We start from the raw sequence: 27,221 nt of genomic DNA, 5'->3' as shown, positions 1-27,221 counted from the left end.
AGTAGTTATATTCTTGTACATAGGGGGCAATATTTTAGTAGTTATATTCTTGTACATAGGGGGCAGCATTATAGTAGTTATATTCTTTTATATAGGAGCAGTATAATAGTAATTATATACTTGTACATAGGGGCAGTATTATAGTAGTTATATTCTTGTACATAGGGGGCAGTATTATAGTAGTTATATTCTTGTACATAGGGGCAGTATTATAGTAGTTATATTCTTGTACATAGGGGCAGTATTATAGTAGTAATATTCTTTTACATAGGGGGCAGTATTATAGTAGTTATATTCTTATATATAGGAGCAGTATTATTGTAGTTATATTCTTGGACATAGGAGCAGTATTATAGTAGTTATATTCTTGTACATAGAAGCAGTATTATAGTAGTTATATTCTTGTACATAGGAGGCAGCATTATAGTAGTTATATTCTTATATATAGGAGCAGTATTATAGTAGTTATATTCTTGTACATAGGGGCAGTATTATAGTAGCTATATTCTTGTACATAGGGGCAGTATTATAGTAGTTATATTCTTGTACATAGGAGCAGTATTATGGTAGTTATATTCTTGTACATAGGGGGCAGCATTATATTAGTTATATTCTTGTACATAGGGCAGTATTATAGTAGCTATATTCTTGTACATGGGAGCAGTATTATGGTAGTTATATTCTTGTACATAGGGGGCAGTATTATAGTAGTTTTATTCTTGTACATAGGGGCAGTATTATAGTAGTAATAGTCTTGTATATATGAACAGTATTATAGTAGTTATATTCTTGTACATAGGGGGCAGTATTATAGTAGTTATATTCTTGTACATAGGGGGCAGCATTATAGTAGTTATATTCTTATATATAGGAGCAGTATTGTAGTAGTTATATTCTTGTACATAGGAGCAGTATTATAGTAGTTATATTCTTGTTCATAGGGGCAGTATTATAGTAGTTATATTCTTGTACATAGGAGCAGTATTATACCAGTTATATTCTTGTACATTAGGGCAGTATTATAGTAGTTATATTCTTGTACATAGGGGCAGTATTATAGTAGTTTTATTCTTGTACATAGGAGCAGTATTATAGTAGTTATATTCTTGTACATAGGAGTAGTATTACAGTAGTTAAATTCTTGTACATAGGGGCAGTATTATAGTAGTAATATTCTTGTACATAGGGGGCAGTATTATAGTAGTTATATTCTTGTACATAGGGAGCAGTATTATATTAGTTATATTCTTGTACATAGGAGCAGTATTATAGTAGTTATATTCTTGTACATAGGAGCAGTATTATAGTAGTTATATTCTTGTACATAGCGGGCAGTGTTATAGTAGTTATATTCTTGTATATAGGAGCAGTATTATAGTAGTTATATTCTTGTACATTGGAGCAGTATTATAGTAGTTATATTCTTGTACATAGGGACAGTATTATAGTAGTTATAGTCTTGTATATAGGAATCAGTATTATAGTAGTTATATTCTTGTACATAGGGGGCAGTATTATAGTAGTTATATTCTTATACATAGGGGCAGTATTATAGTAGTTATATTCTTGTACTTAGGGGGCAGTATTATAGTAGCTATATTCTTGTACATAGGAGCAGTATTATAGTAGTTATATTCTAGTACATAGGAGTAGTATTATAGTAGTTATATTCTTTTACATAGGAGCAGTATTATAGTAGTTATATTCTTGTACATAGGGGCAGTATTATAGTAGTTATAGTCTTGAATATAGGAATCAGTATTATAGTAGTTATATTCTTGTACATAGGGGCAGTATTATAGTAGTTATATTCTTGGACATTGGAGCAGTATTATGGTAGTTATATTCTTGTACATAGGGGGCAGTATTATAGTAGTTATATTCTTGTACATAGGAGCAGTATTATAGTAGTTATATTCTTGCACATATGAGCAGTATTATAGTAGTTATATTCTTGGACATAGGGGCGGTATTATAGTAGTTATATTCTTGGACATTGGAGCAGTATTATGGTAGTTATATTCTTGTACATAGGGGGCAGTATTATAGTAGTTATATTCTTGTACATAGGGGCAGTATTATAGTAGTTACATTCTTGTATATAGGAGCAGTATTATAGTAGATATATTCTTATACATAGGAGCAGCATTATAGTAGTTATAGTCTTGTATATAGGAATCAGTATTATAGTAGTTATATTCTTGTACATAGGGGCCGTATTATAGTAGTTATATTCTTGTACATAGGAGCAGTATTATGGTAGTTATATTCTTGTACATAGGGGCAGCATTATAGTAGTTATATTCATGTACATTGGGGCAGTATTATAGTAGTTATATTCTTGTATATAGGAACAGTATTATAGTAGTTATATTCTTGTACATAGGGGGCAGTATTATAGTAGTTATATTCTTGTACATAGGGGGCAGCATTATAGTAGTTATATTCTTATATATAGGAGCAGTATTATAGTAATTATATTCTTGTACATAGGGGGCAGTATTGTAGTAGTTATATTCTTGTACATAGGAGCAGTATTATAGTAGTTATATTTTTGTACATAGGGGGCAGCATTATAGTAGTTATACTCTTATTTATAGGAGTAGTATTATAGTAATTATATTCTTGTACATAGGGGGAAGTATTATAGTAGTTATGTTCTTGTATATAGGAGCAGTATTATAGTAGATATATTCCTGTACATAGGAGCAGCATTATAGTCGTTATAGTCTTGTATATAGGAATCAGTATTATAGTAGTTATATTCTTGTACATAGGGGCTGTATTTTAGTAGTTATATTCTTGTACATAGGAGCAGTATTATAGTAGTTATATTCTTGTATATAGGAGCAGTAGTATAGTAGTTATATTCTTGTACATAGGAGCAGTATTATAGCAGTTATATTCTTGTACAAAGGGGCATTATTATAGTAGTTATATTCTTGTACATAGGGAGCAGCATTATAGTAGTTATATTCTTGTACATAGGGAGCAGTATTATAGTAGTTATATTCTTGTACATAGGAGCAGTATTATAGTAGTTATAGTCTTGTATATAGGAATCAGTATTATAGTAGTTATATTCTTGTACATAGGGGCAGTATTATAGTAGTTATATTCTTGTACATAGGGAGCAGTATTATAGTAGTTATATTCTTATATATAGGAGCAGTATTGTAGTAGTTATATTCTTGTACATAGGAGCAGTATTATAGTAGTTATATTAATAGGGGCAGTATTATAGTAGTTATATTCTTGTACATAGGAGCAGTATTATACCAGTTATATTCTTGTACATAGGGGCAGTATTATAGTAGTTATATTCTTGTACATAGGGGCAGTATTATAGTAGTTTTATTCTTGTACATAGGAGCAGTATTATAGTAGTTATATTCTTGTACATAGGAGTAGTATTACAGTAGTTAAATTCTTGTACATAGGGGCAGTATTATAGTAGTAATATTCTTGTACATAGGGGGCAGTATTATAGTAGTTATATTCTTGTACATAGGAGCAGTATTATAGTAGTTATATTCTTGTATATAGGAATAGTATTATAGTAGTTATATTCTTGTACATAGGAGCAGTATTATAGTAGTTATATTCTTGTACATAGGGGCAGTATTATAGTAGTTATATTCTTGTACATAGGGGGCAGCATTATAGTAGTTATATTCTTATATATAGGAGCAGTATTATAGTAATTATATTCTTGTACATAGGAGCAGTATTATGGTAGTTATATTCTTGTACATAGGGGGCAGTATTATAGTAGTTATATTCTTGTTCATAGGGGCAGTATTATAGTAGTTATATTCTTGTACATAGGGGCAGTATTATAGTAGTAATATTCTTTTACATAGGGGGCAGTATTATAGTAGTTATATTCTTATATATAGGAGCAGTATTATTGTAGTTATATTCTTGGACATAGGAGCAGTATTATAGTAGTTATATTCTTGTACATAGAAGCAGTATTATAGTAGTTATATTCTTGTACATAGGAGGCAGCATTATACTAGTTATATTCTTATATATAGGAGCAGTATTATAGTAGTTATATTCTTGTACATAGGAGCAGTATTATAGTAGTTATACTCTTGTTCATAGGGGCAGTATTATAGTAGTTATATTCTTGTACATAGGGGCAGTATTATAGTAGTTATATTCTTGTACATAGGGGCAGTATTATAGTAGCTATATTCTTGTACATAGGGGCAGTATTATAGTAGTTATATTCTTGTACATAGGAGCAGTATTATGGTAGTTATATTCTTGTACATAGGGGGCAGCATTATAGTAGTTATATTCTTGTACATAGGGGCAGTATTATAGTAGCTATATTCTTGTACATAGGAGCAGTATTATGGTAGTTATATTCTTGTACATAGGGGGCAGTATTATAGTAGTTTTATTCTTGTACATAGGGGCAGTATTAAAGTAGTAATAGTCTTGTATATATGAACAGTATTATAGTAGTTATATTCTTGTACAAAGGGGGCAGTATTATAGTAGTTATATTCTTGTACATAGGGGGCAGCATTATAGTAGTTAGATTCTTATATATAGGAGCAGTATTGTAGTAGTTATATTCTTGTACATAGGAGCAGTATTATAGTAGTTATATTCTTGTTCATAGGGGCAATATTATAGTAGTTATATTCTTGTACATAGGAGCAGTATTATACCAGTTATATTCTTGTACATTAGGGCAGTATTATAGTAGTTATATTCTTGTACATAGGGGGCAGCATTATAGTAGTTATATTCTTGTACATAGGAGTAATATTATAGTAGTTATATTCTTGTACATAGGAGCAGTATTATAGTAGTTATATTCTTGTACATAGGAGTAGTATTACAGTAGTTAAATTCTTGTACATAGGGGCAGTATTATAGTAGTAATATTCTTGTACATAGGGGGCAGTATTATAGTAGTTATATTCTTGTACATAGGGGGCAGTATTATAGTAGTTATATTCTTGTACATAGGGGCAGTATTATAGTAGTTATATTCTTGTACATAGGGGGCAGTATTATAGTAGTTATATTCTTGTACATAGGGGCAGTATTATTGTAGTTATATTCTTGTGCATAGGGGCAGTATTATAGTAGTTATAATCTTGTACATAGGGGCAGTATTATTGTAGTTATATTCTTGTACATAGGGGCAGTATTATAGTAGTTATATTCTTGTACATAGGGGGCAGTATTATAGTAGTTATATTCTTGTACATAGGGGCAGTATTATAGTAGTTATATTCTTGTACATAGGGGGCAGTATTATAGTAGTTATATTCTTGTACATAGGGGCAGTATTATAGTAGTTATATTCTTGTACATAGGGGCAGTATTATAGTAGTTATATTCTTGTACATAGGGGGCAGTATTATAGTAGTTATATTCTTGTACATAGGAGCAGTATTATAGTAGTTATATTCTTGTACATAGGGGGCAGCATTATCGTAGTTATATTCTTGTATATAGGAGTAGTATTACAGTAGTTATATTCTTGTACATAGGAGCAGTATTATAGTAGTTATATTCTTGTACATAGGGGGCAATATTTTAATAGTTATATTCTTGTACATAGGGGGCAGCATTATAGTAGTTATATTCTTTTATATAGGAGCAGTATAATAGTAATTATATTCTTGTACATAGGGGCAGTATTATAGTAGTTATATTCTTGTACATAGGAGCAGTATTATGGTAGTTATATTCTTGTACATAGGAGCAGTATTATACCACTTATATTCTTGTACATTAGGGCAGTATTATAGTAGTTATATTCTTGTACATAGGGGCAGTATTATAGTAGTTTTATTCTTGTACATAGGAGCAGTATTATAGTAGTTATATTCTTGTACATAGGAGTAGTATTACAGTAGTTAAATTCTTGTACATAGGAGCAGTATTATAGTAGTAATATTCTTGTACATAGGGGGCAGTATTATAGTAGTTATATTCTTGTACATAGGGGGCTGTATTATAGTAGTTATATTCTTGTACATAGGGGGCAGTATTATAGTAGTTATATTCTTGTACATAGGGGCAGTATTATTGTAGTTATATTCTTGTGCATAGGGGCAGTATTATAGTAGTTATAATCTTGTACATAGGGGCAGTATTATAGTAGTTATATTCTTGTACATAGGGGCAGTATTATAGTAGTTATTTTCTTGTACATAGGGGGCAGTATTATAGTAGTTATATTCTTGTACATAGGGGCAGTATTATAGTAGTTATATTCTTGTACATAGGGGGCAGTATTATAGTAGTTATATTCTTGTACATAGGGGCAGTATTATAGTAGTTATATTCTTGTACATAGGGGGCAGTATTATAGTAGTTATATTCTTGTACATAGGGGCAGTATTATAGTAGTTATATTCTTGTACATAGGGGGCAGTATTATAGTAGTTATATTCTTGTACATAGGGGCAGTATTATAGTAGTTATATTCTTGTACATAGGGGGCAGTATTATAGTAGTTATATTCTTGTACATAGGAGCAGTATTATAGTAGTTATATTCTTGTATATAGGAATAGTATTATAGTAGCTATATTCTTGTACATAGGAGCAGTATTATAGTAGTTATATTCTTATACATAGGGGGCAGCATTATCATAGTTATATTCTTGTATATAGGAGTAGTATTACAGTAGTTATATTCTTGTACATAGGAGCAGTATTATAGTAGTTATATTCTTGTACATAGGGGGCAATATTTTAGTAGTTATATTCTTGTACATAGGGGGCAGCATTATAGTAGTTATATTCTTTTATATAGGAGCAGTATAATAGTAATTATATTCTTGTACATAGGGGCAGTATTATAGAAGTTATATTCCTGTACATAGGAGTAGTATTACAGTAGTTAAATTCTTGTACATAGGGGCAGTATTATAGTAGTAATATTCTTGTACATAGGGGGCAGTATTATAGTAGTTATATTCTTGTACATAGGGGGCAGTATTATAGTAGTTATATTCTTGTACATAGGGGCAGTATTATAGTAGTAATATTCTTGTACATAGGGGGCAGTATTATAGTAGTTATATTCTTGTACATAGGGGGCAGTATATAGTAGTTATATTCTTGTACATAGGGGCTGTATTATAGTAGTTATATTCTTGTACATAGGGGGCAGTATTATAGTAGTTATAATCTTGTACATAGGGGCAGTATTATAGTAGTTATATTCTTGTACATAGGGGGCAGTATTATAGTAGTTATATTCTTGTACATAGGGGCAGTATTATAGTAGTTATATTCTTGTACATAGGGGCAGTATTATAGTAGTAATATTCTTTTACATAGGGGGCAGTATTATAGTAGTTATATTCTTATATATAGGAGCAGTATTATTGTAGTTATATTATTGGACATAGGAGCAGTATTATAGTAGTTATATTCTTGTACATAGAAGCAGTTTTATAGTAGTTATATTCTTGTACATAGGAGGCAGCATTATAGTAGTTATATTCTTATATATAGGAGCAGTATTATAGTAGTTATATTCTTGTACATAGGGGGCAGTATATAGTAGTTATATTCTTGTACATAGGGGCTGTATTATAGTAGTTATATTCTTGTACATAGGGGGCAGTATTATAGTAGTTATATTCTTGTACATAGGGGCAGTATTATTGTAGTTATATTCTTGTGCATAGGGGCAGTATTATAGTAGTTATAATCTTGTACATAGGGGCAGTATTATAGTAGTTATATTCTTGTACATAGGGGGCAGTATTATAGTAGTTATATTCTTGTACATAGGGGCAGTATTATAGTAGTTATATTCTTGTACATAGGGGCAGTATTATAGTAGTAATATTCTTTTACATAGGGGGCAGTATTATAGTAGTTATATTCTTATATATAGGAGCAGTATTATTGTAGTTATATTCTTGGACATAGGAGCAGTATTATAGTAGTTATATTCTTCTACATAGAAGCAGTTTTATAGTAGTTATGTTCTTGTACATAGGAGGCAGCATTATAGTAGTTATATTCTTATATATAGGAGCAGTATTATAGTAGTTATATTCTTGTACATAGGAGCAGTATTATAGTAATTATACTCTTGTTCATAGGGGCAGTATTATAGTAGTTATATTCTTGTACATAGGGGCAGTATTATAGTAGCTATATTCTTGTACATAGGGGCAGTATTATAGTAGTTATATTCTTGTACATAGGAGCAGTATTATGGTAGTTATATTCTTGTACATAGGGGGCAGCATTATAGTAGTTATATTCTTGTACATAGGGGTAGTATTATAGTAGCTATATTCTTGTACATAGGAGCAGTATTATGGTAGTTATATTCTTGTACATAGGGGGCAGTATTATAGTAGTTTTATTCTTGTACATAGGGGCAGTATTATAGTAGTAATAGTCTTGTATATATGAACAGTATTATAGTAGTTATATTCTTGTACATAGGGGGCAGTATTATAGTAGTTATATTCTTGTACATAGGGGGCAGCATTATAGTAGTTATATTCTTATATATAGGAGCAGTATTGTAGTAGTTATATTCTTGTACATAGGAGCAGTATTATAGTAGTTATATTCTTGTTCATAGGGGCAGTATTATAGTAGTTATATTCTTGTACATAGGAGCAGTATTATACCAGTTATATTCTTGTATATTAGGGCAGTATTATAGTAGTTATATTCTTGTACATAGGGGCAGTATTATAGTAGTTTTATTCTTGTACATAGGAGCAGTATTATAGTAGTTATATTCTTGTACATAGGAGTAGTATTACAGTAGTTAAATTCTTGTACATAGGGGCAGTATTATAGTAGTAATATTCTTGTACATAGGGGGCAGTATTATAGTAGTTATATTCTTGTACATAGGGGGCAGTATTATCATAGTTATATTCTTGTACATAGGGGCAGTATTATAGTAGTTATATTCTTGTACATAGGGGACAGTATTATAGTAGTTATATTCTTGTACATAGGGACAGTATTATTGTAGTTATATTCTTGTGCATAGGGGCAGTATTATAGTAGTTATAATCTTGTACATAGGGGCAGTATTATAGTAGTTATATTCTTGTACATAGGAGCAGTATTATAGTAGTTATATTCTTGTACATAGGGGGCAGCATTATCGTAGTTATATTCTTGTATATAGGAGTAGTATTACAGTAGTTATATTCTTGTACATAGGAGCAGTATTATAGTAGTTATATTCTTGTACATAGGGGGCAATATTTTAGTAGTTATATTCTTGTACATAGGGGGCAGCATTATAGTAGTTATATTCTTTTATATAGGAGCAGTATAATAGTAATTATATTCTTGTACATAGGGGCAGTATTATAGTAGTTATATTCTTGTACATAGGAGCAGTATTATGGTAGTTATATTCTTGTACATAGGAGCAGTATTATACCACTTATATTCTTGTACATTAGGGCAGTATTATAGTAGTTATATTCTTGTACATAGGGGCAGTATTATAGTAGTTTTATTCTTGTACATAGGAGCAGTATTATAGTAGTTATATTCTTGTACATAGGAGTAGTATTACAGTAGTTAAATTCTTGTACATAGGGGCAGTATTATAGTAGTAATATTCTTGTACATAGGGGGCAGTATTATAGTAGTTATATTCTTGTACATAGGGGGCAGTATTATAGTAGTTATATTCTTGTACATAGGGGGCAGTATTATAGTAGTTATATTCTTGTACATAGGGGCAGTATTATTGTAGTTATATTCTTGTGCATAGGGGCAGTATTATAGTAGTTATAATCTTGTACATAGGGGCAGTATTATAGTAGTTATATTCTTGTACATAGGGGCAGTATTATAGTAGTTATTTTCTTGTACATAGGGGGCAGTATTATAGTAGTTATATTCTTGTACATAGGGGCAGTATTATAGTAGTTATATTCTTGTACATAGGGGGCAGTATTATAGTAGTTATATTCTTGTACATAGGGGCAGTATTATAGTAGTTATATTCTTGTACATAGGGGGCAGTATTATAGTAGTTATATTCTTGTACATAGGGGCAGTATTATAGTAGTTATATTCTTGTACATAGGGGGCAGTATTATAGTAGTTATATTCTTGTACATAGGGGCAGTATTATAGTAGTTACATTCTTGTACATAGGGGGCAGTATTATAGTAGTTATATTCTTGTACATAGGAGCAGTATTATAGTAGTTATATTCTTGTATATAGGAATAGTATTATAGTAGCTATATTCTTGTACATAGGAGCAGTATTATAGTAGTTATATTCTTGTACATAGGGGGCAGCATTATCATAGTTATATTCTTGTATATAGGAGTAGTATTACAGTAGTTATATTCTTGTACATAGGAGCAGTATTATAGTAGTTATATTCTTGTACATAGGGGGCAATATTTTAGTAGTTATATTCTTGTACATAGGGGGCAGCATTATAGTAGTTATATTCTTTTATATAGGAGCAGTATAATAGTAATTATATTCTTGTACATAGGGGCAGTATTATAGTAGTTATATTCTTGTACATAGGAGTAGTATTACAGTAGTTAAATTCTTGTACATAGGGGCAGTATTATAGTAGTAATATTCTTGTACATAGGGGGCAGTATTATAGTAGTTATATTCTTGTACATAGGGGGCAGTATTATAGTAGTTATATTCTTGTACATAGGGGCAGTATTATAGTAGTAATATTCTTGTACATAGGGGGCAGTATTATAGTAGTTATATTCTTGTACATAGGGGGCAGTATATAGTAGTTATATTCTTGTACATAGGGGCTGTATTATAGTAGTTATATTCTTGTACATAGGGGGCAGTATTATAGTAGTTATATTCTTGTACATAGGGGCAGTATTATTGTAGTTATATTCTTGTGCATAGGGGCAGTATTATAGTAGTTATAATCTTGTACATAGGGGCAGTATTATAGTAGTTATATTCTTGTACATAGGGGGCAGTATTATAGTAGTTATATTCTTGTACATAGGGGCAGTATTATAGTAGTAATATTCTTTTACATAGGGGGCAGTATTATAGTAGTTATATTCTTATATATAGGAGCAGTATTATTGTAGTTATATTATTGGACATAGGAGCAGTATTATAGTAGTTATATTCTTGTACATAGAAGCAGTTTTATAGTAGTTATATTCTTGTACATAGGAGGCAGCATTATAGTAGTTATATTCTTATATATAGGAGCAGTATTATAGTAGTTATATTCTTGTACATAGGGGGCAGTATATAGTAGTTATATTCTTGTACATAGGGGCTGTATTATAGTAGTTATATTCTTGTACATAGGGGGCAGTATTATAGTAGTTATATTCTTGTACATAGGGGCAGTATTATTGTAGTTATATTCTTGTGCATAGGGGCAGTATTATAGTAGTTATAATCTTGTACATAGGGGCAGTATTATAGTAGTAATATTCTTGTACATAGGGGGCAGTATTATAGTAGTTATATTCTTGTACATAGGGGGCAGTATATAGTAGTTATATTCTTGTACATAGGGGCTGTATTATAGTAGTTATATTCTTGTACATAGGGGGCAGTATTATAGTAGTTATATTCTTGTACATAGGGGCAGTATTATAGTAGTTATATTCTTGTACATAGGGGCAGTATTATAGTAGTAATATTCTTTTACATAGGGGGCAGTATTATAGTAGTTATATTCTTATATATAGGAGCAGTATTATTGTAGTTATATTCTTGGACATAGGAGCAGTATTATAGTAGTTATATTCTTGTACATAGAAGCAGTTTTATAGTAGTTATATTCTTGTACATAGGAGGCAGCATTATAGTAGTTATATTCTTATATATAGGAGCAGTATTATAGTAGTTATATTCTTGTACATAGGAGCAGTATTATAGTAATTATACTCTTGTTCATAGGGGCAGTATTATAGTAGTTATATTCTTGTACATAGGGGCAGTATTATAGTAGCTATATTCTTGTACATAGGGGCAGTATTATAGTAGTTATATTCTTGTACATAGGAGCAGTATTATGGTAGTTATATTCTTGTACATAGGGGGCAGCATTATAGTAGTTATATTCTTGTACATAGGGGCAGTATTATAGTAGCTATATTCTTGTACATAGGAGCAGTATTATGGTAGTTATATTCTTGTACATAGGGGGCAGTATTATAGTAGTTTTATTCTTGTACATAGGGGCAGTATTATAGTAGTAATAGTCTTGTATATATGAACAGTATTATAGTAGTTATATTCTTGTACATAGGGGGCAGTATTATAGTAGTTATATTCTTGTACATAGGGGGCAGCATTATAGTAGTTATATTCTTATATATAGGAGCAGTATTGTAGTAGTTATATTCTTGTACATAGGAGCAGTATTATAGTAGTTATATTCTTGTTCATAGGGGCAGTATTATAGTAGTTATATTCTTGTACATAGGAGCAGTATTATACCAGTTATATTCTTGTATATTAGGGCAATATTATAGTAGTTATATTCTTGTACATAGGGGCAGTATTATAGTAGTTTTATTCTTGTACATAGGAGCAGTATTATAGTAGTTATATTCTTGTACATAGGAGTAGTATTACAGTAGTTAAATTCTTGTACATAGGGGCAGTATTATAGTAGTAATATTCTTGTACATAGGGGGCAGTGTTATAGTAGTTATATTCTTGTACATAGGGGGCAGTATTATCGTAGTTATATTCTTGTACATAGGGGCAGTATTATAGTAGTTATATTCTTGTACATAGGGGGCAGTATTATAGTAGTTATATTCTTGTACATAGGGACAGTATTATTGTAGTTATATTCTTGTGCATAGGGGCAGTATTATAGTAGTTATAATCTTGTACATAGGGGCAGTATTATAGTAGTTATATTCTTGTACATAGGGGCAGTATTATAGTAGTTATATTCTTGTACATAGGGGGCAGTATTATAGTAGTTATATTCTTGTACATAGGGGCAGTATTATAGTAGTTATATTCTTGTACATAGGGGGCAGTATTATAGTAGTTATATTCTTGTACATAGGGGCAGTATTATAGTAGTTATATTCTTGTACATAGGGGCAGTATTATAGTAGTTATATTCTTGTACATAGGGGGCAGTATTATAGTAGTTATATTCTTGTACATAGGAGCAGTATTATAGTAGTTATATTCTTGTATATAGGAATAGTATTATAGTAGCTATATTCTTGTACATAGGAGCAGTATTATAGTAGTTATATTCTTGTACATAGGGGGCAGCATTATCGTAGTTATATTCTTGTATATAGGAGTAGTATTACAGTAGTTATATTCTTGTACATAGGAGCAGTATTATAGTAGTTATATTCTTGTACATAGGGGGCAATATTTTAGTAGTTATATTCTTGTACATAGGGGTCAGCATTATAGTAGTTATATTCTTTTATATAGGAGCAGTATAATAGTAATTATATTCTTGTACATAGGGGCAGTATTATAGTAGTTATATTCTTGTACATAGGAGCAGTATTATGGTAGTTATATTCTTGTACATAGGGGGCAGTATTATAGTAGTTATATTCTTGTACATAGGGGCAGTATTATAGTAGTTATATTCTTGTACATAGGGGCAGTATTATAGTAGTAATATTCTTTTACATAGGGGGCAGTATTATAGTAGTTATATTCTTATATATAGGAGCAGTATTATTGTAGTTATATTCTTGGACATAGGAGCAGTGTTATAGTAGTTATATTCTTGTACATAGAAGCAGTATTATAGTAGTTATATTCTTGTACATAGGAGGCAGCATTATAGTAGTTATATTCTTATATATAGGAGCAGTATTATAGTAGTTATATTCTTGTACATAGGAGCAGTATTATAGTAGTTATACTCTTGTTCATAGGGGCAGTATTATAGTAGTTATATTCTTGTACATAGGGGCAGTATTATAGTAGCTATATTCTTGTACATAGGGGCAGTTTATAGTAGTTATATTCTTGTACATAGGAGCAGTATTATGGTAGTTATATTCTTGTACATAGGGGGCAGCATTATAGTAGTTATATTCTTGTACATAGGGGCAGTATTATAGTAGCTATATTCTTGTACATAGGAGCAGTATTATGGTAGTTATATTCTTGTACATAGGGGGCAGTATTATAGTAGTTTTATTCTTGTACATAGGGGCAGTATTATAGTAGTAATAGTCTTGTATATATGAACAGTATTATAGTAGTTATATTCTTGTACATAGGGGGCAGTATTATAGTAGTTATATTCTTGTACATAGGGGGCAGCATTATAGTAGTTATATTCTTATATATAGGAGCAGTATTGTAGTAGTTATATTCTTGTACATAGGAGCAGTATTATAGTAGTTATATTCTTGTTCATAGGGGCAGTATTATAGTAGTTATATTCTTGTACATAGGGGCAGTATTATAGTAGTTTTATTCTTGTACATAGGAGTAGTATTACAGTAGTTAAATTCTTGTACATAGGGGCAGTATTATAGTAGTAATATTCTTGTACATAGGGGGCAGTATTATAGTATTTATATTCTTGTACATAGGGGCAGTATTATAGTAGTTATATTCTTTTACATAGGGGCAGTATTATAGTAGTTATATTCTTGTACATAGGGGGCAGTATTATAGTAGTTATATTCTTGTACATAGGGGCAGTATTATTGTAGTTATATTCTTGTGCATAGGGGCAGTATTATAGTAGTTATAATCTTGTACATAGGGGCAGTATTATAGTAGTTATATTCTTGTACATAGGGGCAGTATTATAGTAGTTATATTCTTGTACATAGGGGCAGTATTATAGTAGTTATATTCTTGTACATAGGGGGCAGTATTATAGTAGTTATATTCTTGTACATAGGGGCAGTATTATAGTAGTTATATTCTTGTACATAGGGGCAGTATTATAGTAGTTATATTCTTGTACATAGGGGCAGTATTATAGTAGTTATATTCTTGTACATAGGGGGCAGTATTATAGTAGTTATATTCTTGTACATAGGAGCAGTATTATAGTAGTTATATTCTTGTATATAGGAATAGTATTATAGTAGCTATATTCTTGTACATAGGAGCAGTATTATAGTAGTTATATTCTTGTACATAGGGGGCAATATTTTAGTAGTTATATTCTTGTACATAGGGGGCAGCATTATAGTAGTTATATTCTTTTATATAGGAGCAGTATAATAGTAATTATATTCTTGTACATAGGGGCAGTATTATAGTAGTTATATTCTTGTACATAGGAGCAGTATTATGGTAGTTATATTCTTGTACATAGGGGGCAGTATTATAGTAGTTATATTCTTGTACATATGGGCAGTGTTATAGTAGTAATATTCTTGTATATATAAATAGTATTATAGTAGCTATATTCTTGTACATAGGGGGCAGTATTATATTAGTTATATTCTTGTACATAGGGGGCAGCATTATGGTAGTTATATTCTTATATATAGGAGCAGTATTATAGTAGTTATATTCTTGTACATAGGAGCAGTATTATAGTAGTTATATTCTTGTTCATAGGGGCAGTATTATATTAGCTATATTCTTGTACATAGGGGCAATATTATAGCAGTTATATTCTTGTACATAGGGGCAGTATTATAGTAGTTATATTCTGGTACATAGAGGCAGTATTACAGTAGTTATATTCTTGTACATAGGGGCAGTATTATAGTAGTTATATTCTTGTACATAGGGGGCAGTATTATAGTAATTATATTCTTGTACATAGGGGCAGTATTATAGTAGTTATATTCTTGTACATAGGAGCAGTATTATGGTAGTTATATTCTTGTACATAGGGGGCAGTATTATAGTAGTTATATTCTTGTACATAGGGGCAGTATTATAGTAGTAATATTCTTGTATATATGAACAGTATTATAGTAGTTATATTCTTGTACATAGGGGGCAGTATTATAGTAGTTATATTCTTTTACATAGGGGGCAACATTATAGTAGTTATATTCTTATATATAGGAGCAGTATTATAGTAGTTATATTCTTGTACATAGGAGCAGTATTATAGTAGTTATATTCTTGTTCATAGGGGCAGTATTATAGTAGCTATATTCTTGTACATAGGGGCAGTATTACAGCAGGTATATTCTTGTACATAGGGGCTGTATTATAGTAGTAATATTCTTGTACATAGGGGGCAGTATTATAGTAGTTATATTCTTGTACATAGGGGGCAGTATTATAGTAGTTATATTCTTGTACATAGTGGCAGTATTATAGTAGTTATATTATTTTACATAGGGGGCAGTATTATAGTAGTTATATTCTTGTACATAGGGGCAGTATTTTAGTAGTTATATTCTTGTACATAGGGGCAGTATTATAGTAGTTATATTCTTGTACATAGGGGGCAGTATTATAGTAGTTATATTCTTGTACATAGGGGGCAGTATTATAGTAGTTATATTCTTGTACATAGGGGCAGTATTATAGTGGTTATATTCTTGTACATAGGGGCAGTATTATAGTAGTTATATTCTTGTACATAGGGGCAGTATTATAGTAGTTATATTCTTGTACATAGGAGCAGTATTATAGTAGTTATATTCTTGTACATAGGGGGCAGTATTATCGTAGTTATATTCTTGTACATAGGGGCAGTATTATAGTAGTAATATTCTTGTATATATGAACAGTATTATAGTAGTTATATTCTTGTACATAGGGGGCAGTATTATAGTAGTTATATTCTTGTACATAGGGGGCAACATTATAGTAGTTATATTCTTATATATAGGAGCAGTATTATAGTAGTTATATTCTTGTACATAGGAGCAGTATTATAGTAGTTATATTCTTGTTCATAGGGGCAGTATTATAGTAGCTATATTCTTGTACATAGGGGCAGTATTACAGCAGGTATATTCTTGTACATAGGGGCTGTATTATAGTAGTTATATTCTTGTGCATAGAGGCAGTATTACAGTAGTTATATTCTTGTACATAGGGGCAGTATTATAGTAGTAATATTCTTGTACATAGGGGCAGTATTTTAGTAGTTATATTCTTGTACATAGGGGCAGTATTATAGTAGTTATATTCTTGTACATAGGGGGCAGTATTATAGTAGTTATATTCTTGTACATAGGGGGCAGTATTATAGTAGTTATATTCTTGTACATAGGGGCAGTATTATAGTGGTTATATTCTTGTACATAGGGGCAGTATTATAGTAGTTATATTCTTGTACATAGGGGGCAGTATTATAGTAGTTATATTCTTGTACATAGGAGCAGTATTATAGTAGTTATATTCTTGTACATAGGGGGCAGTATTATCGTAGTTATATTCTTGCATATAGGAGTAGTATTACAGTAGTTATATTCTTGTACATAGGGGGCAGTATTATAGTAGTTATTCTCTCATCCACAGGAGTTAGTATTATAGCAGTTATTGTCCGGTGTGGAGGGGGGGTGCAGTAATTATAATTATTAATACTTGTACAGTAAGGATTAGTAAATAATATATATCAGTAGTATAAGCTGTATGAAATAGCAGGAGGAGCCATTAATGAGAATATAAAACATTGATAGTATCATTAATTGTACCCAATAACATTTTTGATTCTAGGTGTGAAAGCTGAAAGACCATTAATAACCACTAAATATGGAGACCTGCGGGGCATCACGGTGCCAGTGAAGGAGACATCTAGGGCCATAGATGCATTTTTTGGAGTTCCTTTTGCGAAACCTCCTGTGGGATCACAGAGATTTGGTAACCCAGAACCTCCAGAACCCTGGAAATCTGTAAGAGACGCCTCCGAGCCTGCTCCCATGTGAGTATCATGTACTTGTGATGAGGCTGTAGTGACGTATTGTGTGTACATATATATTTATGACGCGCCCCCAGGGGCCGTGGAGTTCTCAGTAGCTGGGCCGGTCCTTTTTGGGGCAGTTACAGTGGCAGTGACCCGGTCCGTGGCCCAGGGCGGTCAATAAGGAAAGTCAGAAATAAAGTCAATTGGGGAATAAAGATTTGTGACGCCACCCGTGGTATGCTGCTATAGATGGCCGCCGCTGCTGTTACGATTCACTAGGGGCCGTTGGTGACGCAGCAGAGATGGTTCAGCTCTCCACGGGTAGAGCTAGGCCTCAGGGCAGTTAAAGAGATGAATGTAGATGTTGTTGGTGTAGTGCAAGGCAGGTGACGCAGCAATTAAGTTGAGGACACAGCGGGGTGCAGTCTTCAAGTGTTTACTCACAGTTTTTATGATGCTCCAGGTTACAACTGCCAGCAGGTTATAACAGCCCACCAAGTCCTGTGTCCTCCGGGAAAGTGATCCGGCCAAGTTTCAGATAGCTTGGGTGCACCTGAACAGGACCCCCTTTTTGTGTACCTTCCCGAGTCGTCTCGTCTCTCTGCGCTGGCTCTCGCCCTCCTGCCCTGTGCCTCGCACATAGTGTTCCGAGCCAGTGGCCACGGGCCTTGTCCGGCGACGTTCTATTTGTCCCCTTGGTCCTATATAGCCACCCTTTCAGTGAATGTGTGTGGTTTTGGCTACGGCACTTGACGATACCTCAACCTCCGGTTGGCTAGCTCAGTCTTGAAGTCCTCCACTAGTCTGGGACCGGTCCCCTACTGCGACCTGATCCCTTCACGGTCAGCATGAACTCGGGCGCACGGGTGGACTCTGCACTTCCCGTGCCCCTAGGATCCTTTCTCTCACTCTGGAGCCTCTCTCACTGCTCCGGTCTTCTCTTACTCCACCCTTCTAGATGTTTCTACCCTTCTTTTATACTCTCCCTTTAGTGCTCCCCTAACTACTTCCTCCACCCACCTCTTCTACTTAGTTCCATCCTCCAGACAGGGACCGGGTCTGTGCTCTCCCTCAGGAGCTATCTGGACCTTCCCTAATGGAGTGATGTAGTGTTGGATGTGAGTGGTTGGGTCCCGGGTAGTGCTCCCTCCTTACCTGAGAGTGGGGTACCACACCTCTAGCTGAGATGCAGTACCTCTCTGGTAGCTGGTCCCCGCAGGGGTGCCACATTCCCCCCCCACATTAAACACAGCACGTCCGTGGGCTGGAACAGAGTAAAACAAAAATTTAAGGCATGCAAGATTTTAAATGCTTTTCCGGATAAGACAGTAAATAGTTAGCTTTTCTTTCCTTTATGGGAGGCACTTTTTCTTAAACGTTACATATAACTACTGGGTATATAAAACAATATAAGATCACTTTAGATAACATTTTATCAAACGTAAAACATTTTATCACTTTTTCAAGCAAGTTCAGAAGGCTCCAGTGAGATCCCTATCAGGGTGTCCATCTCACTGTTTCAAGTGCAAAATGGGGGACCTGTTCTAAAACTCCCAACGTAGGCCCTGGGCGTGGCTGCAGGGCATAGCTAATCCACTCTTTGGACCACACGTTCGGCCACGCCAAATGGGTTTTTGTTCAGTTTCCTATAAAACCAACAAGCACATTAAGAAGTGCCAACTTTTTACAATAAAAGTTCGAGCCGTTCAACGTCTACAACCACAGTGTCCTTTTTCTTTAACCGGGTACTACACAGTTATTAGTTTATAACTTTTTCACAAACACCCAACCAGGTAACTATTTTACATTAGTCCACTCAGTGACTCATCAGCTTATGGCTCCTGCCTCTTCCGTGGTGGAACCTGTGGCTGCTTCCACGCCAGAAGCTGAGAGTGAGCTCTTTCTCCCTGTCCGGGGAGTTCATCTGATCGTCTATTGCTAGAAGGCAGATCCGGGTACTTAACTGCAGCCGGAGCAGAAGCTACTTGTGGATGGTCAGGATCAGCGACACCAGAAGTCAAGGGCATGTCCTCCGTGCTCGCCTTACGCACATCAAGCGCGTACCACCCCCTCTCTCCTCTCTGCCGGGTGTAGGTGACTCGGTCACCGGGATATAGGTCGCGGTCGGGATTACCTTGCTGGAGGTGCGACTCTACATCCCTCCTGGTCACAAATATGTCCTGGGCTCTATTGGGCTCCCGGATTAAACCCCAGTCCTCATCCAGGTTAACCTTGACAACCATGCCCAGTACTCTCTGACCCCGATCGGCGGGTTTGGCCTTGCGAGCCTGGGCCTTGGCTCTCAAGTTACACTCCTCCATGGCCTGCCATCGGGTCTGCCGCTCCTTTTCCTCCACCTTCCACTTCGGGATTTGCTGCTGGCAGAACTTCTCTCTTTTTAGAGTTTCCTCCCGGGTTTGTCTCACTGGTGCCTCCCTAGGGAATCCCATCAGGTCCCCTCCCAGGTTCTCCCATCTGCATTCTACTCTGCCTGGGGCGTTGGCGCAGGAATTAAGGGAACCCACAGCCTACCCTTTTCTTGCGCCGACCAGTCCCATTCCACGTTACATTTCACCCAGCCGGGTGTAGGGACTGCTGGGGGATCCAGGGGCCCAATTAAGGTATCATCAGCCACTGGGGCAGGGGTATTACCTGCTGCAGCTGCCTCTCCGGAGCCACTCGTCTCCTTCTCGTCTCCCTCCGGGGCTGGAGTTGGAGGAGCAGGCCGTAACTCCGTCCACTGCCGGGAGATCTTCTCCAGCAGCGCGTCCTTCCATTTTTCAACGGCGTCCATCTGGGCTTGCCTCATCTGCTGACCAAGTTCCTGTATTTCGGCCTGCAGGAATTTCGGGACTCCTTGGGGCATCTGCTCCAAAGCTCCCTCCGGGTAACTGGGGTAGCTGGGAAAGTCTTCCATGTCCACTCCTTGCACCGGAGCCTTTCCACCGTCTTTCGCCATCACACCTACCGGGTTTATGGTGACTTCTCCGCAGCCGCCAGTGTATCTGTCCTTCTCCCAGGACTTATTCCTCCCTCTCCCCTTTCATGGGCGGACCTTTTTCATCTCGCTGTCGGCCACAACAGGAGGCGGGTTCCTTTGACTGATGGACAAGTCTATTGATATGGCCGTTGTTGCAACGGGCAGGCATGGCCCTTCGCGACATCTTCTAGCCTGGCCCACGATGGGAGGTTGCTTATCTTCCTTAGACATACACATGGCGCCTGTTCTTTCAGGGCGAGCACCATTACTCAGTCTCAAATACAGTCTTGGGGCACACGAGACCCGGTGTAACGGGTTGGTACATCCTGTTCGTGACGCCAAAGTTGAACCGCCCCCATATGTGTGGTTTTGGCTACAGCACTTGAAGATACTGCAACCTCCGGTTTGCTAGCTGAGTCTTGTAGTCTTCCACTAGTCTGGGGCCGGTCCCCTACTGTGACCTGATCCCTTCACGGTCAGCGTGAACTCGGGCGCATAGGGTGGACTCTGCACTTCCCGTGCCCCTAGGATTCTTTCTCTCACTCTGGAGCCTTTCTCACTGCTCCAGTCTCCTCTTACTCCACCCTTCTAGATGTTTCTACTCTTCTTTTATACTCTCCCTTCAGTGCTCCCCTAAACTACTTCCTCCACCCACCTCCTCTACCTAGTTCCATCCTCCAGACAGGGACCGGGTCTGTGCTCTCCCTCAAGAGCTATCTGGACCTTCCCTAATGGAGTGATGTAGTGTTGGATGTGAGTGGTTGGGTCCCAGGTTCTGCTCCCTCCTTACCTGAGAGTGGGGTATCACACCTCTGGCTGAGATGCAGTATCTCAGTTGCAACTGGACCTGCAGGGGCACCACATGTATATTATATATTTTGTAGGGATTCACGCTCTTAGGTAGGTATTAGGTAGCGTTCACAGAGGCACTGGATTTTTCAGTCAAAACAATGTGACATTTATTTCCATAGGTTGCACAACAAGAAACAAAACCATTAACACAAAATCCCTAGTCTTGTCCAGGCGCCATGGCTGTGATTTTTATTATATTTCTGGCTTGAAAAATGGCCTGTTAGGGCTGAAACGTTACATTGTCAGCCTCATTATTGTAATTTCACCTTGTGTTTTTAAGGATGGAATAAAAGCTACATTTTATCCCAACTATCTGTGGTGCCTTGGAATATTAGGAACCCTATAGGGCCTTTCCACTGAGTGAGGAATTTGCTCCCCTCTGTGGGCGCTAACAAGTACCCGATCCCCAGGCTTAAATTATCTCACTTGAGCCAACCGATTATACCACCTGGATTTACATGATCTAAACGGAAATTCGCCATTTACATTGTGTGACCTTGTACCATAGCTGCCTCCTGGTGGGTTGCTGGACTACTGGGTGCTACAGCTTCATCACATAAGTACCAGAACAAAGGAAAATCTTGACAGATAACAATAACATGCAACAAGTCCTTGACCATTCCCACTTGTTGAGACACTGAGCCGCAGGCTATGCTTCTGTCGACTTTGGTCATGGGATAGTTCTTGGCATCCCCATGGATACAACTTACAACCACACCATTCCCAGAGACTAGTGTAGTGTACCTCAACAGAGGTATTGAGGACCTGGAGGCACATTCTGTCTGCAGGCTGCAGAAGAAGCTAGGACTCAAGGCTAGGGCATGGGAAGAACTAGGATCCGGATATACTGTCACTGGTGAGGAAGATTCTCTAGGGCTGGAGAATAGAGCAACAGAGATGCTTCACTTAAAGAGGGAACCAGGGCTGAAGTTGTATCAAATACCTGTGGGAAAGATGACAACCCTTTGGGCCTTATCCATTATAGCTGCCTGTAAATATTGTACACATAGGCAGATTATAATGAGGGCAATCTGGGCCCTCACTATAATGTTTTGTGCGCCATCATCGTTGGTGCAAGTGGTGTCGTGCCTCAGCCCCAGATCTCCTGTTACTACCGCACTTAACTGTGTCGGCATCGTGTCAACATGACCAGAGGAGGGCTGTGCCTGCGCCGATCCCCGATCAGCTGTTGAAGGGTCTGCAGTCTTAGCAGCCGCTGGCCGGCACTGTACTCCTGTGTGATGCTGTGCCCCGCCGGCGGCATCACTGTATAGCAGACGCGGCCACGTCATGCACCACGCTATGCGCAGCCGCCAGCCTTCATGACACAGATCACAGGAGATTCAAAGAAGGGCCCTGTCTGCTTAAGATTTGGTTCTGCTCAGAGTACTACTTCTCCTGTCCTATATATATACATCGCACAGTACCACTTCTCCTGTCCTATATATATACACTGCACAGCACCACTCCTCCTGTCCTGTACATATACAGTACAGACCAAAAGTTTGGACACACCTTCTCATTTAAAGATTTTTCTGTATTTTCATGACTTTGAAAATTGTACATTCACACTGAAGGCATCAAAACTATGAATTAACACATGTGGAATTATATACTTAACAAAAAAAGTGTGAAACAACTGAAAATATGTCTTATATTCTAGGTTCTTCAACGTAGCCACCTTTTGCTTTGATGACTGCTTTGCACACTCTTGGCATTCTCTTGACGAGCTTCAAGAGGTAGTCACCGGAAATGGCTTTCACTTCACAGGTGTGCCCTGTCAGGTTTAATAAGTGGGATTTCTTGCCTTATAAATGGGGTTGGGACCATCAGTTGTGTTGTGCAGAAGTCAGGTGGATACACAGCTGATAGTCCTACTGAATAGACTGTTAGAATCTGTATTATGGCAAGAAAAAAGCAGCTAAGTAAAGAAAAACGAGTGGCCATCATTACTTTAAGAAATGAAGGGCAGTAAGTGCGAAAAATTGGGAAAACTTTGAAAGTGTCCCCAAGTGCAGTTGCAAAAACCATCAAGCGCTACAAAGAAACTGACTCACATGAGGACCGCCCCAGGAAAGGAAGACCAAGAGTCACCTCTGCTTCTGAGGATAAGTTTATCCGAGTCACCAGCCTCAGAAATTGCAGGATAACAGCAGCTCAGATTAGAGACCAGGTCAATGCCACACAGAGTTCTAGCAGCAGACACATCTCTTCAACAACTGTTAAGAGGAGACTTTGTGCAGCAGGCCTTCATAGTAAAATAGCTGCTAGGAAACCACTGCTAAGGACAGGCAACAAGCAGAAGAGACTTGTTTGGGCTAAAGAACACAAGGAATGGACATTAGACCAGTGGAAATCTGTGCTTTGGTCTGATGAGTCCAAATTTGAGATCTTTGCTTCCAACCACCGTGTCTTTGTGCGACGCAGAAAAGGTGAACGGATGGTCTCTACATGCCTGGTTCCCACCGTGAAGCATGGAGGAGGAGGTGTGATGGTGTGGGGGGGCTTTGCTGGTGACACTGTTGGGGATTTATTCAAAATTGAAGGCATACTGAACCAGCATAGCTACCACAGCATCTTACAGCGGCATGCTATTCCATCCGGTTTGCGTTTAGTTGGACCATCATTTATTTTTCAACAGGACAATGACCCCAAACACATCTCCAGGCTGTGTAAGGGCTATTTGACCAAGAAGGAGAGTGATGGGGTGCTACGCCAGATGACCTGGCCTCCACAGTCACCAGACCTGAACCCAATCGAGATGGTTTGGGGTGAGCTGGACTGCAGACTGAAGGCAAAAGGGCCAACAAGTGCTAAGCATCTCTGGGAACTCCTTCAAGATTGTTGGAAGACCATTTCCGGTGACTACCTCTTGAAGCTCATCAAGAGAATGCCAAGAGTGCGCAAAGCAGTCATCAAAGCAAAAGGTGGCTACTGTGAAGAACCTAGAATATAAGACATATTTTCAGTTGTTTCACACTTTTTTGTTAAGTATATAATTCCACATGTGGTAATTCATAGTTTTGATGCCTTCAGTGTGAATGTACAATTTTCATAGTCATGAAAATACATAAAAATCTTTAAATGAGAAAGTGTGTCCAAACTTTTGGTCTGTACTGTACACCGCACAGTACCACTTCTCCTGTCCTATATATATACACTGCACAGTACCCCTCCTCCTGTCCTGTATATATACACTGCACAGTACCACTCCTCCTGTCCTGTATATATACACTGCACAGTACCACTCCTCCTGTATATATACACTGCACAGTACCACTCCTCCTGTCCTGTATATATACATTGCACAGTACCACTCCTCCTGTCCTGTATATATACACTGCACAGTACCACTCCTCCTGTCCTGTATATATACACTGCACAGTACCACTCCTCCTGTCCTGTATATATACACTGCACAGTACCACTCCTCCTGTCCTGTATATATACACTGTACAGTACCACTCCTCCTGTCCTGTATATATACACTGCACAGTACCACTCCTCCTGTCCTGTATATATACACTGCACAGTACCACTCCTCCTGTCCTGTATATATACACCGCACAGTACCACTTCTCCTGTCCTGTATATATACACTGCACAGTACCACTCCTCCTGTCCTGTATATATACACTGCACAGTACCACTCCTCCTGTCCTGTATATATACACTGCACAGTACCACTTCTCCTGTCCTGCATATATAAACTGCACAGTACCACTTCTCCTGTCCTGTATATATACACTGCACAGTACCACTTCTCCTGTCCTGTATATATACACTGCACAGTACCACTCCTCCTGTCCTGTATATATACACTGCACAGCACCACTTCTCCTGTCCTGTATATATACACTGCACAGTACCACTCCTCCTGTCCTGTATATATACACTGCACAGTACCACTCCTCCTGTCCTGTATATATACACTGCACAGTACCACTCCTCCTGTCCTGTATATATACACTGCACAGCACCACTTCTCCTGTCCTGTATATATACACTGCACAGTACCACTCCTCCTGTCCTGTATATATACACTGCACAGTACCACTCCTCCTGTCCTGTATATATACACTGCACAGTACCACTCCTCCTGTCCTGTATATATACACACTGCACAGTACCACTCCTCCTGTCCTGTATATATACACTGCACAGTACCACTTCTCCTGTCCTGTATATATACACTGCACAGTACCACTTCTCCTGTCCTGTATATATACACTGCACAGTACCACTCCTCCTGTCCTGTATATATACACTGCACAGCACCACTTCTCCTGTCCTGTATATATACACTGCACAGCACCACTTCTCCTGTCCTGTATATATAAACTGCACAGCACCACTCCTCCTGTCCTGTATATATACACTGCACAGTACCCCTCCTCCTGTCCTGTATATATACACTGCACAGTACCACTCCTCCTGTCCTGTATATATACACTGCACAGTACCACTCCTCCTGTCCTGTATATATACACACTGCACAGTACCACTCCTCCTGTCCTGTATATATACACTGCACAGTACCACTTCTCCTGTCCTGTATATATACACTGCACAGTACCACTTCTCCTGTCCTGTATATATACACTGCACAGTACCACTCCTCCTGTCCTGTATATATACACTGCACAGCACCACTTCTCCTGTCCTGTATATATACACTGCACAGCACCACTTCTCCTGTCCTGTATATATACACTGCACAGCACCACTTCTCCTGTCCTGTATATATGCACTGCACAGTACCACTCCTCCTGTTCTGTATATATACACTGCACAGTACCACTCATCCTGTTCTGTATATATACACTGCACAGTACCACTCATCCTGTTCTGTATATATACACTGCACAGCACCACTCCTCCTGTCCTGTATATATACACTGCACAGTACCACTCCTCCTGTCCTGTATATATACACTGCACAGTACCACTCCTCCTGTCCTGTATATATACATCGCACAGTACCACTTCTCCTGTCCTATATATATACACTGCACAGCACCACTCCTCCTGTCCTGTACATATACAGTACAGACCAAAAGTTTGGACACACCTTCTCATTTAAAGATTTTTCTGTATTTTCATGACTTTGAAAATTGTACATTCACACTGAAGGCATCAAAACTATGAATTAACACATGTGGAATTATATACTTAACAAAAAAAGTGTGAAACAACTGAAAATATGTCTTATATTCTAGGTTCTTCAACGTAGCCACCTTTTGCTTTGATGACTGCTTTGCACACTCTTGGCATTCTCTTGACGAGCTTCAAGAGGTAGTCACCGGAAATGGCTTTCACTTCACAGGTGTGCCCTGTCAGGTTTAATAAGTGGGATTTCTTGCCTTATAAATGGGGTTGGGACCATCAGTTGTGTTGTGCAGAAGTCAGGTGGATACACAGCTGATAGTCCTACTGAATAGACTGTTAGAATCTGTATTATGGCAAGAAAAAAGCAGCTAAGTAAAGAAAAACGAGTGGCCATCATTACTTTAAGAAATGAAGGGCAGTAAGTGCGAAAAATTGGGAAAACTTTGAAAGTGTCCCCAAGTGCAGTTGCAAAAACC

At 36.8% G+C, this 27,221-nt stretch overlaps 1 protein-coding gene across 1 annotated transcript in view; it reads left to right on the top strand.

The window, feature by feature from the left end:
- Positions 1-27,221, top strand: part of LOC141175774 (fatty acyl-CoA hydrolase precursor, medium chain-like) — a 151,980-nt gene that overhangs the window by 52,860 nt on the left and 71,899 nt on the right. Inside the window, exon 3 of the mRNA XM_073659708.1 lies at positions 17,618-17,822. Coding sequence (XP_073515809.1) covers positions 17,618-17,822 — 205 coding nt within the window. The remainder of the gene's footprint in view (positions 1-17,617; positions 17,823-27,221) is intronic.

This window comes from Phyllobates terribilis, unplaced genomic scaffold (genome assembly GCF_046119375.1).
Source record: "Phyllobates terribilis strain yellow unplaced genomic scaffold, ASM4611937v1 Scaffold_14__1_contigs__length_39327217, whole genome shotgun sequence".
In the NCBI taxonomy this organism is placed as follows: Eukaryota; Metazoa; Chordata; class Amphibia; order Anura; family Dendrobatidae; genus Phyllobates; species Phyllobates terribilis.
Note: the sequence above shows the minus strand (reverse complement) of the source record. Positions and strands in the feature narration are given on the sequence as shown.